This window comes from Haematobia irritans, chromosome 4, assembly GCF_050003625.1.
Source record: "Haematobia irritans isolate KBUSLIRL chromosome 4, ASM5000362v1, whole genome shotgun sequence".
Lineage (NCBI taxonomy): Eukaryota > Metazoa > Arthropoda > Insecta > Diptera > Muscidae > Haematobia > Haematobia irritans.
The window spans coordinates 192,791,474-192,807,431 of record NC_134400.1 but is presented as its reverse complement, the minus strand read 5'-3'; the positions used below and the strand labels follow the sequence as shown (position 1 = coordinate 192,807,431).

The following is a 15,958-nucleotide window of genomic DNA, read 5'->3' as shown; positions in this document are numbered from 1 at the left end:
TTTGTCGATAAAAAAGCGGATTTTCTGCCAACTTTTCTAGGGCCCATTCACTGAAAATTCGACGTTGTGGCAGATCGTAAGTCTATTCATGATGAAATGTCAAAGCATACTGAGCATCTTTCTCTTTGACACCATGTCTGAAATCCCACGTGATCTGTCAAATACTAATGCATGAAAATCCTAACCTCAAAAGAATCACCCTTTACAAGAGTATCGTTAAAAGTCCCGCTTGTGCAAAATTTGAAGTAAGTCAGCGCAAAACTCTGGCTTTTGAGACCATATAAGTCCAAATCGGGCGAAAGATATATATGTGAGCTATATCTAAATCTGAACCGATTTTAACAAAATTTGACACACTTAACGATACTATTAACCGTACCCCTTGTGCAAAATTTGAAGCAAATCACGGCAAAACTCTGGCTTTTGTGGCCATATAAGTTCAAAACGGACGAAAGATATATATAGGAGCTATATCTAAATTTGAACCGATTTCAATCAAATTTACCAAGCATTGGTAGAATGTCAATTCTACCTTCTGTGCAAAATTTCACGAAGATCGGTAGTAAACTTTGGCCTCTGTGGTCATATGAGTCTAAATCGGACGAAAGATATATATGGGAGCTATATCTAAATCTGAACCGATTTGCCTGATATTTTGCAAGATTTTCGAGAATCATAACATATTTGGATGTACGGATTTCAAGTCAATGGTCGTGAGTTCGACACCGCTTTCAGAAGAAATTTTATAAAGGTAAAATTAAATTGTAATAACAATAAATTCTATGTCAACATACATTATGCAATTGGGGAAAACCATTAAAAACAAAAACAACAAATCTAAAAATAGCACAATTTTTTTTTTATTTTTTCCAAGACCTTACAAGACAACTTATTTAGAAGGTGTTATTAAAGGTAATTTTTTCTCTTAATAAGATCATGCCTTATATGAGCTCTCCCATGCAAAAATTGATCGAAATCGGTAAATAATTATATATAGGCCCCATATAAACCGATCCACAGATTTGACCTCCGGAGCCCCTTGGAAGAGCAAAATTCATCCGATTCGGTTGAAATTTGGTACGTGATGTTAGTATATGGTATCCAACAACCATGCAGGAATTGGTTCATATCAGACCATAATAATATATAGCCCCCATATAAGCCGATCCCCAGACTTGACCTCTGGTACCTTTTGTAGAAGCAAAATTCATCCGATCTGGTTGAAATTTAGTACGTGGTGGTAGTATATGATATTTAACAAACATGCCAAAAGTGGTCCATATCAGTCCATAATCATATATAGCCCCCATACAAACCGATCCCGAGATTTGGTTTTGGAGCCTCTGCGAGGAGCAAATTTCATCCGAGTCAGTTGAAATTTGGTACATTGTGCTAGTATATGGCCGATAACAACCATGCCTAACTAGGTCCATATCGGTCTATAGTTATATATAGCCCTCAGATAAATCGATCCCCAAACACACAAAAATTGGTCCATATCAAGTTCATAATTCTATATAGCCCCCATATAAGCGACCCCCATATTTCAATTCTGGCTCTCTACGTACCGTGCAAAAGTCCATGTCGATTCGTAATTATTTGTAGACTTACCTATACATATGTACCTTTTTTGTCTAATATATACCACGTGTGGACTAACTCAGAATTTAGAAAACGATTTTAAGAAGTTTTAAGATACCATAACCCAAGTAATTCGATTGTGGATGACAGTCTTTCGTAGAAGTTTCTACGCAATCCATGGTGGAGGGTACATAAGATTCGGCCTGACCGAACTTACGGCCGTATATACTTGTTCTGATTGATTTTTGGTTCAATTAAAAGATTTTCTGAATCAATTAAATTTTTAATTGAATATTTTTTTTAAACTCAATTTAGACTTTTAGTGGAAACATATTCGTGATTTTTTTTCTTGTGTACATATCGTGATGAAATAATATTTAAAATATTTATATAAATTTTGTAAATATTTTATGGTCCATAAAAATTTATTGATAAGAAAATACATATGTTTTTAGTTTTCTAAAAGTAAACATTAAATTTTGAATTTAAAATTTTACTGTTTGGAAAATAATAGTAATGTAGTTATATCAAAAATTTATTTATTTATTTATTTTATGTTTTAAAAATCTCCATAATTTTATTACTTGTTTATATCTCGAATACTAAAATGGAAATGTGTGTATACATATAAACTAGTTGTGTTTTTTTATATATTTAATTTTATTATTATTTTAATGAACATTAATTTAGTTCAAAATCATTAAAAAATTTACTTTGTTTCTTTATTATAAAATTTAATGGAATTAATGTTATTTGTGTTTATGTTCTTAAATCAAAATTAAAAAACGGAAATATTTTCCCCACATTTAAGATTCAATACAATCAAAGGGTTTACCACCCACGGTTGGTTGTTAACAAATATGAAAAAAATATATTGTTTTTAATATTAAAATATTCTGGGGATAAGTTAAATTAAAATTTATGAATGTTGCTGTTGTTACTGCTGATGCTGTGGCTGTTTATTATGTTGGCCCAGATTGCGGCGAGAACCTAACAAAAATATAGTAAGGGGCATGAATTTAATTTTGTTTGAGGCTAATTGTTGTGGCATTTAGTTTTACCTTTGTCCTTATTTTTACGTTCTCTCTTGTTGCCGTTGGCTTGCTTGCTGCTCGCTGCACCATTATTGGGATTACATTTTTTGCTGATGCTACGAATTGGCTCACAGCTGGATGATAATAATGACGACGGTGATGATGATGATGATGATGTGGACTCAGTACCACCTGTTGCTTTCAATTTATCCTCGCGCGTCATTTGACCATTGATACATTCAGACCAGGCACCCTTTTCATAGCGGCAAGCTGTGATGTAGATTGAATGGAAATATGTAAGCAAAAATGAAAAAAAAAGAAATAGGTTTTAATAGATTTATCTTTAATTTATATGCATATATAAGGTGTGGACCTTGTGGAGAAATTTCTTAAATTGTTATTGCAATAATTCTGAGGAAATTACTAATTACATAAACTATTGGAGCATACTTTTAGGGATATATAAAAATAAATACTGAGACAAGAAGAAAACAAAGCAAAATTTTATTTCTAAAGACACTTTTGTCAAAATTTTATTTCTATAGAAAATTTTGCCAAAATTTTATTTCCATAGTAAATTTTGTCAACATTTTATTTCACCATTTGACATACTGGTATCCAAAATTCTTGAAGAAGAAATGCGGCGAGGAGACAAAAATGGTACAGAAACTGTATTTGCGGCGAATTCAAGGAATGACCATAAAGCCCGCAAAAAGTATACCAACAACTTTGACAGAAATAAATCACGCAAGTACCCAAATAATGAAGGTGAGGATGGTAATGTATGCAACAACAAAAACCATGTAAAATGTTTTCGCTGTGGGAGATGGGGGCATATACGATCTCAATGCAAAGACAATGGTAAACGCGATCATGATTTTGCCTCTTGTTTATTTGAAGGTGACACTAACATAAGAGAGTCGTGGGTGCTGGACAGCGCACACAGGGTTAGAATAGCCTGTTTTCTTGGATTAATTAAAAAAAAAAAACAAAAATTAAGTATCGTTAAAATTTTTTGCACACGGTTACAGTATATAAAATTCTACATCACTTGTCGTTAAAATAAATTTCACAAGTGGTCTGGTGTTTTTGTAGTGAAACTTCAAAGTCAAACTTCATAGAAATTTTTGTGCAAAAAAGGCTGAAAAAAGTGAAAACGTTCCCGTTGAAAATTTTATTTATTTTAAAAAGTATTGTATAAGTTAAACATTTTTCAATGGAACCATCAAGTTCAGGTTATTTTGGAAATACGTCGTTAACATTTGTGTCTCAAATTATGTGTGAAAGTGATTTAGATGTAGTTATTTATACTGAAAATGCAAAAAAATAATATTTTTATATTTTAAATGGATGTTAAACCTAGTTTAACAGTTGCGTTTTTTTATATATAAATTTGGAATTTCATGAATTAATTACTTGAAATACACTTATAAATCTGAATTAATAATTTTAAGCTTAACGTATCTATTAATATTAACATTGAATTTATTATTATTGGCAACGCTATAAGCAAAGAAAAGCTTTTATCTATTAGTACTATAAGCCTAGTTGTCTCGCTTCAACTTTCTTTTTAACTCCTTTTTTTAAATACTCTCTCTAATGGTCAATTGTCAGCTTACATTATTATACTCGGTCACTTTGAATTCTGTCCTCCAGCCGGTAAGCAGCTACAATACACCAATAAACTGTGAACTGCATTGAAATCTGAAACCTGTCCTTTTTTTATTTCTTTTATTCTTTTACTTGGCATACATTTTACGATTCCTGAGCTGCAAATTATAATAAATACAGTCCACTTCCAGACGGTCGATCAGGAATTGTACATGGTCCTTCGAACGTCAGTAAGCGACTTTTCGAACTTATTGGAAAATTATTTTCCAGCGACTGGTATTCAGAAGCATAATATTTTTGTTGAGCCAAACGAACAAGCTTGTATTTAGCAAACAAGATTTCATCACTCATGAGGAAATCTTGTTTGCTAAATACAAGCTTGTTCGTTTGGCTCAACAAAAATATTATGCTTCTGAATACCAGTCGCTGGAAAATAATTTTCCAATAAGTTCGAAAAGTCGCTTACTGACGTTAAACCCAAAACTGGATGATAATAAACTATTGCGAGTAAATGGTCGGCTAGGTAACTCCGATCTGAGTTATAACGAACGCCATCCGATCATCTTGCCTGAGAAATCACGTTTGTGTAAATTATTTATTGAATTTACTCACAAAATGCTATTACATGCTGAACATCAGGTTATGTTGCGCTCAATACGACAAGAATTCTATGTTATACGTCTGAAAAATACGATCAGAAGTGGTATAAGACAATGTCGTACCTGTACTATATACAAGCATCGCATTAGAACTCAAATAATGGCATCCCTCCCAACTGAAAGATGCACATTTTCTTTGCCCTTTACACATACAGGTGTGGACTTTGCAGGACCTTATGAGTTGAAGTCCTCAAGACTTAGAAATGCTAAATTAATAAAGGGGTATGCTGCCATTTTTGTGTGTCTTTCCACTCGAGCCGTCCACCTGGAGACCTGCTCAGAATTGACAACTGAAGCATTCTTAGCAACCTTTAGTCGCTTTGTTGGCCGACGAGGATTCACCAATAAGATGTTTTCCGATAATGGAACTAATTTCGTGGGTGCTAGTAGGGCATTGGCCACGGAGTACAAAACCTTCTTGAAGAATGTGCAAAAGTCTGTTTCTGATAAATATACTCTGCATGGGTTTTCGTGGCATTTTATTCCTCCACATTCTCCGCACATGGGTGGCCTGTGGGAGGCAGCAGTAAAGAGTATGAAGACTCATTTACGCAAAGTATCTGGAAACATTAAGTTTACGTTTGAAGAATTCTCCACTCTTCTTGTTCGTATAGAAAGTGTTTTAAATTCTCGTCCACTGTCTCCAATGAGTGAGAATCCAAATGATTTGATACCGATCACCCCTGGTCATTTATTAAGAGGAGCTGCATTAGTCGCTGCCCCTGAAGAATATTCTGATAACCTGACGTTACTGAATCGATGGCAAAGATTGAAATCATTACAAATACAATTTGCCAAACGCTGGAAGGCTGAATACATTTGTGAGCTCCAAAGGAGATACAAATGGAAATCTTTTCAACAAAACCTGAAAGCCAACGATTTCGTGGTAATCAAAGAAGACAACCTCCCTCCTAACGAATGGTGTTTAGGCAGAGTGATAAAGGTCTTCAAGGGTTCAGATTCTAATGTTCGCGTTGCCGAAATACGCACCCAAAACGGAATTCTGACACGTCCTTTGATCAAACTGTGCATCCTTCCTATTGATCAAGATTAATGTATCTCACAACCGTTCACATACCTAATAAATCTTACCATTTCAGCTCAAACTCTAGTACACCAATGTGCCGCATTTGTAAGAAGCGTCACTTTATCAAACACTGCCCACATTTTCAAAGGATGTCTGCTGTTGAACGCCGGAATATTATTCGAGAAAAAGGTTTCTGTTTTAACTGTCTGTGCACAGCCCATCAAAGGAACTTTTGTCCATCCCGGAACAAATGTTTAGTTTGCAACAAAAATCACCATACTATGGTTCATGTGGATAATATTCAGCAACCGAATTCTCAAAATTCTTCTAATGTTTCCCGATCACGGCCCTTGAGAAATGCTCAAAACAGAACTATGAGTCGCAGGCGTACTAATAGCAGGACTCGTCCACGTAGAAGTTCCAGTGTACCTCATCGACGTCAAAAGTACCTTAATGAAAGACTGAGCCGCCGTCTATCCTCTCATGTATTTGTACCTACGGCACTCGCTCGCGTGGTAACATCCACAGGACCAACGAAAGTTGGTCTTCTTATGAGCAGCGGAGAGACCCAGACTGTCGTCTTGCAAAAATTTGTTAACCGTTTAAATCTCAGTACTTCAGTTCGAGATCATAAAGAGTATTGTACGATCAACTTGGAATCTTACCACGATCCGCAAATAAAAATCCAGATCACCGCCTTGGTTAAACCTCAGTTCAACACAACTTTACCAAAACCCACGTCGGAGCCTTCATTGAGGACAATTTTCGATCATATTATCGATCTTGCTGACCCTCACTTTTTCAATCCAACTAATATTGAACTAATCGTAGCAAACGATCAGCTGTCTGGGATATTAAGAGCTGGAATGATTCAAACGTCATCACATATGCCAATTCTTCAAAGTAGTATTTTTGGCTGGACTGTCTCCGGATCATGTCGCTACCAACATTGCAATCCTGCAAGGCGGGCGGCATGTTAAACCTAGTTTAACAGTTGCGTTTTTTTTTTATATATAAATTTGGAATTTCATGAATTAATTACTTGAAATACACTTATAAATCAGAATTAATAATTTTAAGCTTAACGTATCTATTAATATTAACATTGAATTTATTATTATTGGCAACGCTATAAGCAAAGAAAAGCTTTTATCTATTAGTACTATAAGCCTAGTTGTCTCGCTTCAACTTTCTTTTTACCTCCTTTTTTTAAATACTCTCTCTAATGGTCAATTGTCAGCTTACATTATTATACTCGGTCACTTTGAATTGTGTCCTCCAGCCGGTAAGCAGCTACAATACACCAATAAACTGTGAACTGCATTGAAATCTGAAACCTGTCCTTTTTTATTTCTTTTATTCTTTTACTTGGCATACATTTTACGATTCCTGAGCTGCAAATTATAATAAATACAGTCCACTTCCAGACGGTCGATCAGGAATTGTACAATGGATATATAGTTATTATTCGTCCACATTCGTGTCATAATTTGTAGTTTATATTAAAGAGGACATAAATCTGTGTTATATTGCAAAATTTTACACTGCCGTTTTGTGCTTTTTAGAAGCCATGCATTGTTTAATACAAGTGTTGCAGCAGTCAAATTAGCTAAATGTCACATTGATATCGCGACTGGTGCTGTTGTTGTGTGTTGTGTTTTGTTGTTTTTCATGTTACTTTTTCTATTTATTTGTGCTCTTCTTTTCCGTATATTAATCAAAGACCATTAATAAAGAAGACATCAATTGGGCTTTGATTGTATTAGTAATAGAAAACGGAGACTAATATCATACTTGTTGGAGAAGCTCTCCGAACTTACTGGTTTGATGCAGACAAATTTTATTTAGCTATTTTCTCCAAAATTTCAAGCAAATTTCTGTGTCGGTTGCACTAAATTATTAATAAAATGTTTCACGAAGTGTTTTTGTTCGCATAAGAGTTAAAAAATTGCTAAAATAAGCGAATTAAGTTTTGTTACGAATGCAAAATGAAAAGAGAAACCGAAAAAAAGTTGCAATGTCTCATGGAACATGTATGATATTAATCTCTGTTTCTTCAAGAAAAAGAGGAAGAACAAGCTCACCTCACGTCTTCTTTATTAATGGTCTTTGATATTAATGTTGTTATTTTTGTTTCTTCTAATAATATTCTTTATTACAATAATATTTTGTTTTTGTTTATTTTAATAATAATCTTTGTTTTGACAAATAGCGATTGCCAGAGGAGGCAATTGATTTAATTGTACCTGCAGCTCCGAACAAGAACTATTTCAGTGATGTTGAAGTTGCTGATGCTGCGGATGATGATAATGATGATGATGTGGATGATTAACTTTAAGATGTATAAAATGCAATGTTTAAGTTCTCATACTGTACTCCTTGCACTATATACCTGCACTGATATTTGGGATTACTTAATAAAATTATACTCAAATATACTTAGAAAACATTTTTTTAAACTTATTTTAATGGCATTAACTGAAAAATAAAGAAAAATTATCCTAACATAGCTTCCCTGATTTGATCCAAGAAAATATGCTACTCTAACCCACTGTGCAGCGGTGCTACATCACACATGTGTAGGCGTAAAGAGTGTTTCGAGAATTTAAGAGAGTCAAAATAGAGCATCGTGTTGGCAGCTGCTGAGATTATTATTGCTCAAGGTATTGGAGACATTAAGCTGAGATTTAAAGAGTCGACACTTACTCTTCATAATGTTTGGTATGTACCCCAACTACACTCAAATTTTTTATCGATAACAAAAGTTGTAAAGGCTGGTCATCGAGTTATATTTGACAAAATAAGGCGAAAATTATGAGTAAAAATCAATAGATTTTGACAGCTGACTTAATGGGAAATATGTTTATTGTAAAGAATATAATAAAAACAAGTAAGTAAAGTAGAAAGTCGGTCGGGGCCGACTATATCATACCCTAAACCACCACTACAGAATTAGAATTTTGTAAGCATTTGTGGGGTAACATATAGGTCTGGGAGATAAACCGCAGTTGCATATTTAAGAAAATTAAGGGGTACATGTCTATGGGTGCTTTGTGTCAATCTGACTATAGCTCATAGTCAATATTGCCAGGGAAAATGTTCGGTTTACCCTACAAGGACAAAAAAAGTTCCCTACTTTCCCATACATTCCCAAACAATTTTCCCTACTATATTTTTCGTTAAATTTAAAAAATTTTACAAAACAAAAATGGTTCTAAATACTTTATTATCTTAAAACATGAATAAACACTTAAAACATTATATATGTATATAACTTAGAATATAAATTTGTATTACCACCACGATTGCCACAGTTGGTAGAATTCTACCCAAATTAGTAATCTTTTTTGTTAAATCTCTATAAAAATAAAATTTTGGAAAAAGTTTCTATAAACAAATTTTTGTGAGAAATTTTTCTATAGAAATAAAATTTTGACAATAAATTCTATAGAAATAAAATTTTGAGAAAAAATTCCACAGAAATAAAATTTTGAGAAAAATTTTTATAGAAATAATATTTTGAAAAAAATGTCTATAGAAATACAATTTTGACAAAATGTTCTATAGAAATAAAATGTTGACAAAATTTTCTACAGGAATAAAGTTTACCACACATTGGTAAAGATCAAGCCTTGCCGGCTTCTAATTTTCTCCTCTAGAGGCACCAAAATGTAAAAATTATTACAAATTGTGTTGAGTGAAAATGTCCTACATTGTGGCCCTACGTCCATACATATAGGGAATTTCCCCTACTTCTAACAACACTGGCTGTGTTGATATTGCGCCTACGGAGCTAGTATGCCACTAATATTGAGCCCATTTTTAAAAAAGAGAAAATCGTTAAATTAGTGTGGGTAATAAATACAAATTTGTAAAAATCGAGCAATATTCTTATGTAAGAGAGTATAAGTACGATCGGCTAGTACATCAAAATTTGAAATTTGAGTAACATTGGTTAATAAATAAGAGTACTATGGCCAAGTTTGGGAAAATCGAGCGATGCATATATATGGAAGCTATATCTAAATCTGAACCAATTTGCATAATATTTTGCGGGTTTGATTAGTACCACAAAAGGTTACCTTGTGCAAGATTTGAGTAAGATCAGTTAAGAAATGAGGCCTGTATGGTCAAACATAAGGTTATTAGGGGCGAATTTTTCAAAATCGGGCGATACATATAGATGGGAGCTATATCTAAATTTGAACCGATTTCGATGAAATTTTGCACATATAGTTAGTACTATAGAGGACTGGATCTAGCCAACTTTTAGTAAGATCGGTTAATAAATAAGGGTTCTATGGCCAAATTTGGAAAAATCGGGCTATATATATATGGGAGCTATATCTAAATCTGAACCGATTTCGACGATTTTTTGCACATATAGTTAGTGCTATAAAAGACTACATTTAGCCAAATTTGGGTAAGATCGGTTGATAAATAAGAGTTTTATGGTCAAATTTAGAAAAATCGGGCGTTACATATATATGGGAGCTATAGCTAAATCTGAATCGATTTCGATGATTTTTTGCACATATAGTTAGTGCTATAGAAGATTATATTTAGCCAAATTTGAGTAAGATCGGTTGATAAATAAAGGTTTTGTGGCCAAATTTGGGAAAATCGGGCGATACATATATATGAGAGCTATATCTAAATCTGAACCGATTTGGATGAAGTTTTGCAGACTTGAAGGGCGATGGAAAAGATTACCTTTTGCCAAATTTGGTGACGATCCGTTTGAAAAAACGCGCAACGTGGCCCCATTTGTCGAAATCGGGCGATACATATATATGGGAGCTATATCTAAATTTGATCCGATTTCTTCCAAATTCATAATTGTGCCCAAAAAACTCTCTGTACCAAATTTCATCAAAATCGGTTAATAATTGCGACCGGAATCCTGTGAACAACAAATACATGGACAGACGGGCGGACGGACACCAAGCGCTAGATCGACTCAGGAGGTGATTCTGAGTCGATCGGTATATATTTTATGGGGTCTAAAATCAATATTTCTGGTAGGCACATTTTTTGGCCGATCAAACTTATTATACCCTGACCACTATGTGGTTTAGGGTATAACAAAAGGGACTGAAAAATTAAATGCTGTAAGAGACGAAATTGAAGGAAAAAAGTGGCATCAAAAGTTTGGTCATATTAACATGAACGATTTGGAGAAATTATCATCGCAACAAATGGTGAGAGGCTTGCCTTCAAAAATACCAAAAACTATTGATTGTATGACGTGTGCGATATGTAAAATTTCGGCAGCTCCATATAAAAGCTATGCCAGTGTACAAACTCATAATATTTTGGAATTGGTGCATACTGATCTATGCGGACCAATGGGTGTTTCGTCAGTATGTGGATCTTATTATTTCATTACATATATTGATGATTACACACGATACGTGAATACACATTTTCTAAAAAGAAAGTCAGATGTATTTGAAGCATTCTGCAATTTTGCTGCGACTGCGGAGAAGCAGACAGGCCGCCAGATTAAGATAATTAGGAGTGATAATGGAAAGGAATTTATTAATTCCAAATTTAAAGAATATTTCTCCAGGCGTGGTATTGTTCACCAGACCACAGTTTTTACCCAAGGGTATTAAATTGAAATTTTTTGGTTACATGAATAACACCAAGGGATATAAACTATATAATCCGATTACCCGACAAGTTATTATAGCTCGTGATGTTATCTTTTTTGAAGAAGCTTTTGACAATGTGGTAGATTCTGCAGAGGGCGAATCTGATAAATTTTATACGGATATTTTGAAGCCAATATTAAATGAACATCACAATGAAAGCGAAATGATGGAAATTTCTTGTGAAGAAAATCCGGAAAATTTTTCTTAAATTGGAGAAAACGTATAAGGCGAAGTAGATGAAAATTTAGAAAGCGAAATGGAAGAAACTATTGAAAGCGAAGTAGAACATGAAAATACCGGCAATGAACCAGAAAGAGAAGATACAATTATTGTGGAAAATAAAATAAAGCGTGGAAGGTCTAAAAACTAAAAATTGGAAGTGTTGGTAGATCCCGAAAAGTTTATTGTACCGAAGCAGGTCCTGAAATGTTAAATTCAATTATCGAAAATCCTACAACTGTGGCTCAAGCTCTAAAATCTGAAAATGCTGAAATGTGGAAAAAGGCTATGTCAGAAGAATATAAAAGTTTAATCAAAACCCGGACATGGGATTTAGTGGAAAGACCTAGTGGCAAAAACGTTATTGGCTGTAAATGGGTTTTTGCAATTAAACAAAAGCCGGATGGTTAAATCGAAAAATATAAGGCGCGTTTAGTGGCCCATCCAAAAATATAATATCGATTACCAAGATATGTTTGTACCTGTCGTAAGACATTCGGTATTACGATTACTGTTGGCTTTAGCAGCAAAGTACAAACTATACGTGAACCACATAGATTTTGCTGCGGCATATTTAAATGGTGTGATTGAGGACGAAGTTTACATGGTTCAGCCACCGATGGTTTGACGATGAAAAAAATCCAAATTTTGTATGTAAACTAAAAAAGGTTTTATATGGCTTAAAGCAAGCCGGACGCATCAATGACATTCTAATTGAAATGGGATTCCAGAGATGTAAATCTGATACATGCGTTTACACTCGAAGAAAAAACAATTGTTTGAGTTTTATTGCAATTTATGTGGACGATATGTTGCTTGCATCATCGAGTCAGGTGGAAATGAAAAATATTGTGAAATATCTCAACAATCATGTGGAAGCTGTTGATCGTGGGCCCGTATCATTTTATTTGGGAATGGAAATTGAAAGAAGTGGATTAACTGGTGACATAACCATTCATCAAAATAAGTATGTTAAGGAGATTTTGGAATCATGGGGAATGCAGTATTGCAAGCCGGCAGCTACTCCCTGGTTGAATGGAACAGTTTTGTCGAAGTGCGAGAAAAATTGTGAAGATTTGGATACAAGTTGATACCAAAGTCTTATTGGCGCACTGATGTACTTCGCAGTAGTAACGAGGCCGGACATAATGCATGTTGTATCTAAACTGTCACAGTACAACACACATCCACACAAGGAACATTTTGTGGTTGCAAAGCCTGATTTGAGTTACCTCAAAAATAATTCGGAGGGTAAAATCATTTATTCTGCTAAATTTATTCTGTCGTGTTTGTGGCTGCTGGACCCATTTCTTGAGAATCCAAAAAGCAGTCCGTAGTGGCATTGAGTACAATGGAAGCCGAATATATTGCTCTATGTCAAGGCGGAAAGGATGTCGTATTTCATCGAGGCTTATTGAAAGAGATGGGTTTTGGAGACTATATTGATCATCCTACTCGTATACATTGTGATAACCAAGGAGCTCAATTTATGGTTAAAAACCTAACAGTGCAGAAGAAGAGTAAACATATAGATATACGTTTCCATTACATACGGGACAAGTATGAAAATAAGGACATCGATGTTGTATATGTTGGTACCGTTGAATAAGCAGAAGCATTTAAATGGATGTAAATTATTAAAGATTGAAAAGTAATTTTTGAGATTTGAATTTGAATTAAGTACATTTGACTTGATTGTTACCGACAAATTACAACACTGCAACTCAAATGTACTAAAATCTGGAAAGTAGACATATGATGTAAATCAAACTAAACATATGATTTGAATATGATCTTTTTATACCCTCCATCATAGGATGGGGGTATATTAACTTTGTCATTCCGTTTGTAACACATCGAAATATTGCTCTAAGACCCCATAAAGTATATATATTCTGGGTCGTGGTGAAATTCTGAGTCGATCTAAGCATGTCCGTCCGTCCGTCTGTTGAAATCACGCTAACTTCCGAACGAAACAAGCTATCGACTTGAAACTTGGCACAAGTAGTTGTTATCGATGTAGGTCGGATGGTATTGAAAATGGGCCATATCAGTCCACTTTTACGTATAGCCCCCATATAAAGGGACCCTCAGATTTGGCTTGTGGAGCCTCTAACAGAAGCATATTTCATCCGATCCGGCTGAAATTTGGTATACGGTGTTGGTATATGGTCTCTAACAATCATGCAAAAATTGGTCCACATCGGTCCATAATTATATATAGCCTCCATATAAACCGATCCCCAGATTTGGCTTGCGGAGCCTAAAAGAGAAGCAAATTTCATCCGATCCGGCTGAAATTTGGTACATGGTGTTGGTATATGGTCTCTAACAACCATGCAAAAATTGGTTCACATCGGTCCATAATTATATATAGACCCCATATAAACCGATCCCCAGATTTGGCTTGCGGAGCCTCAAAGAGAAGCAAATTTCATTCGATCCGGCTGAAATTTGGTACATGGTGTTGGTATATGGTCTCTAATAATCATGCAAAAATTGGTCCACATCAGTCCATAATTATATATAGTCCCCATATAAACCGATCCCCAGATTTGGCTTGCGGAGCCTCAAAGAGAAGCAAATTTCATCCGATCCGCCTGAAATTTGGTACATGGTGTTGGTATATGGTCTCTAACAATCTTGCAAAAATTGGTCCACATCGGTCCATAATTATATATAGTCCCCATATAAACCGATCCCCAGATTTGGCTTGCGGAGCCTCAAAGAGAAGCAAATTTCATCCGATCCGCCTGAAATTTGGTACATGATATTGGTATATGATCTCTAACAACCATGCAAAAATTGGTCCACATCGGTTCATAATTATATATAGCCCCCATATAAACCGATCCCCAGATTTGTCTTGCGAAGTCTCCAAGAGAAGCAAATTTCATCCAATCCGGTTGTAATTTGGAACATGGTGTTAGTATATGATCTTTAACAACCGTGCCAGAATTGGTCCATATCGGTCCATAATTATTATAGCCCCCATATAAAACATTCTCCAGATTTGACCTCCGGAGCCTCTTGGAGGAGCAAAATTCATCCGATCCGGTTCAAATTAGGCACGTGGTGTTGGTCCATATCGGTTCATAATCATGGTTGCCACTAGTGCCAAAAATAATCTACCAAATTTTATTTCTATAGAAAATTTTGTCAAAATTTTATTTCTATAGAAAATTTTGTCAAAATTTCATTTCTAGAGAAAATTTTGTCAAAATTTCATTTCTAGAGAAATGAGTCCTACTAAAAAATATCGTGCATAAGTGTGCGTGAGTATGATTTTTTAGTCGTGGGTGTGCGTGAACGTGAGTAAACTATTACTCACGTGCACACCTCTAGTTGATACCCGGGATTTCATCCCCTTTTTGGAACGCGATGCAATGGTCGAGCGCGATGCGTGGTAACGAGCAATGGTACGAGAAAAAATTCACTTTTAAATGCTGAATGGCTCTAATGACAGCCTTTTGTGGTTTTGCAGCCAAATATTTATTTATTTATTTATTTATTTCAGTCTTTGGATTTGCATTACAATCCTTACAGACTAAGCTTATTACTAAAAATATATAATATCTAATGATTTACAAAAATCAAATAATGTAGAAGAAAAATCCAACCTAAAATTTGAGATCCGATTAAATTCCTTTAAAGCACGCACAATTGGTTCATTATATGAATAGTTGCTACGATGAATTGGAATGAAGAGTAGGTTTTGACGACGCAAATTATGGCAGGGAATATTAAATTGTATTAATTCAAGCAAATCTGGAGCATCTATGATACCATTAACTATCTTGTACAGAAAAATCTGAGATAAAAACAAGTATATACGGCCGTAAGTTCGGCCAGGCCGAATCTTATGTACCCTCCACCATGGATTGCGTAGGAACTTCTACTAAAGGCTGTCATCCACAATCGAATTACTTGGGTTGCGATAACACTTGCCGATGGCAAGGTATCGTAAAACTTTTTAACACTGTCTTCTAAATTGTAAGTTAGCCCATACGGGGTATATATTAAACAAAAAAAGGCCGATTAAATACGTATATAATCTAGTTTGACAAAATTTTCTATAGAAATGAAACCTTGACAAAATTTTCTATAGAAATAAAATTTTGACAAAATTTTCTATAGAAATAAAAATTTGACAAAATTTTCTATAGAAAT

The 15,958-nt window shown here is 34.6% G+C and overlaps 1 protein-coding gene across 1 annotated transcript in view; it reads right to left on the bottom strand.

The window, feature by feature from the left end:
* Positions 1-2,281: 2,281 nt before the first annotated feature.
* LOC142236924 (uncharacterized) overlaps positions 2,282-15,958 on the bottom strand; it is a 329,520-nt gene continuing 315,843 nt past the window's right edge. The window contains exons 6-7 of the mRNA XM_075308213.1: positions 2,643-2,885; positions 2,282-2,571 (exon numbers count right to left, since the gene is read on the bottom strand). Coding sequence (XP_075164328.1) covers positions 2,519-2,571; positions 2,643-2,885 — 296 coding nt within the window. The 3' untranslated portion in view covers positions 2,282-2,518. The remainder of the gene's footprint in view (positions 2,572-2,642; positions 2,886-15,958) is intronic.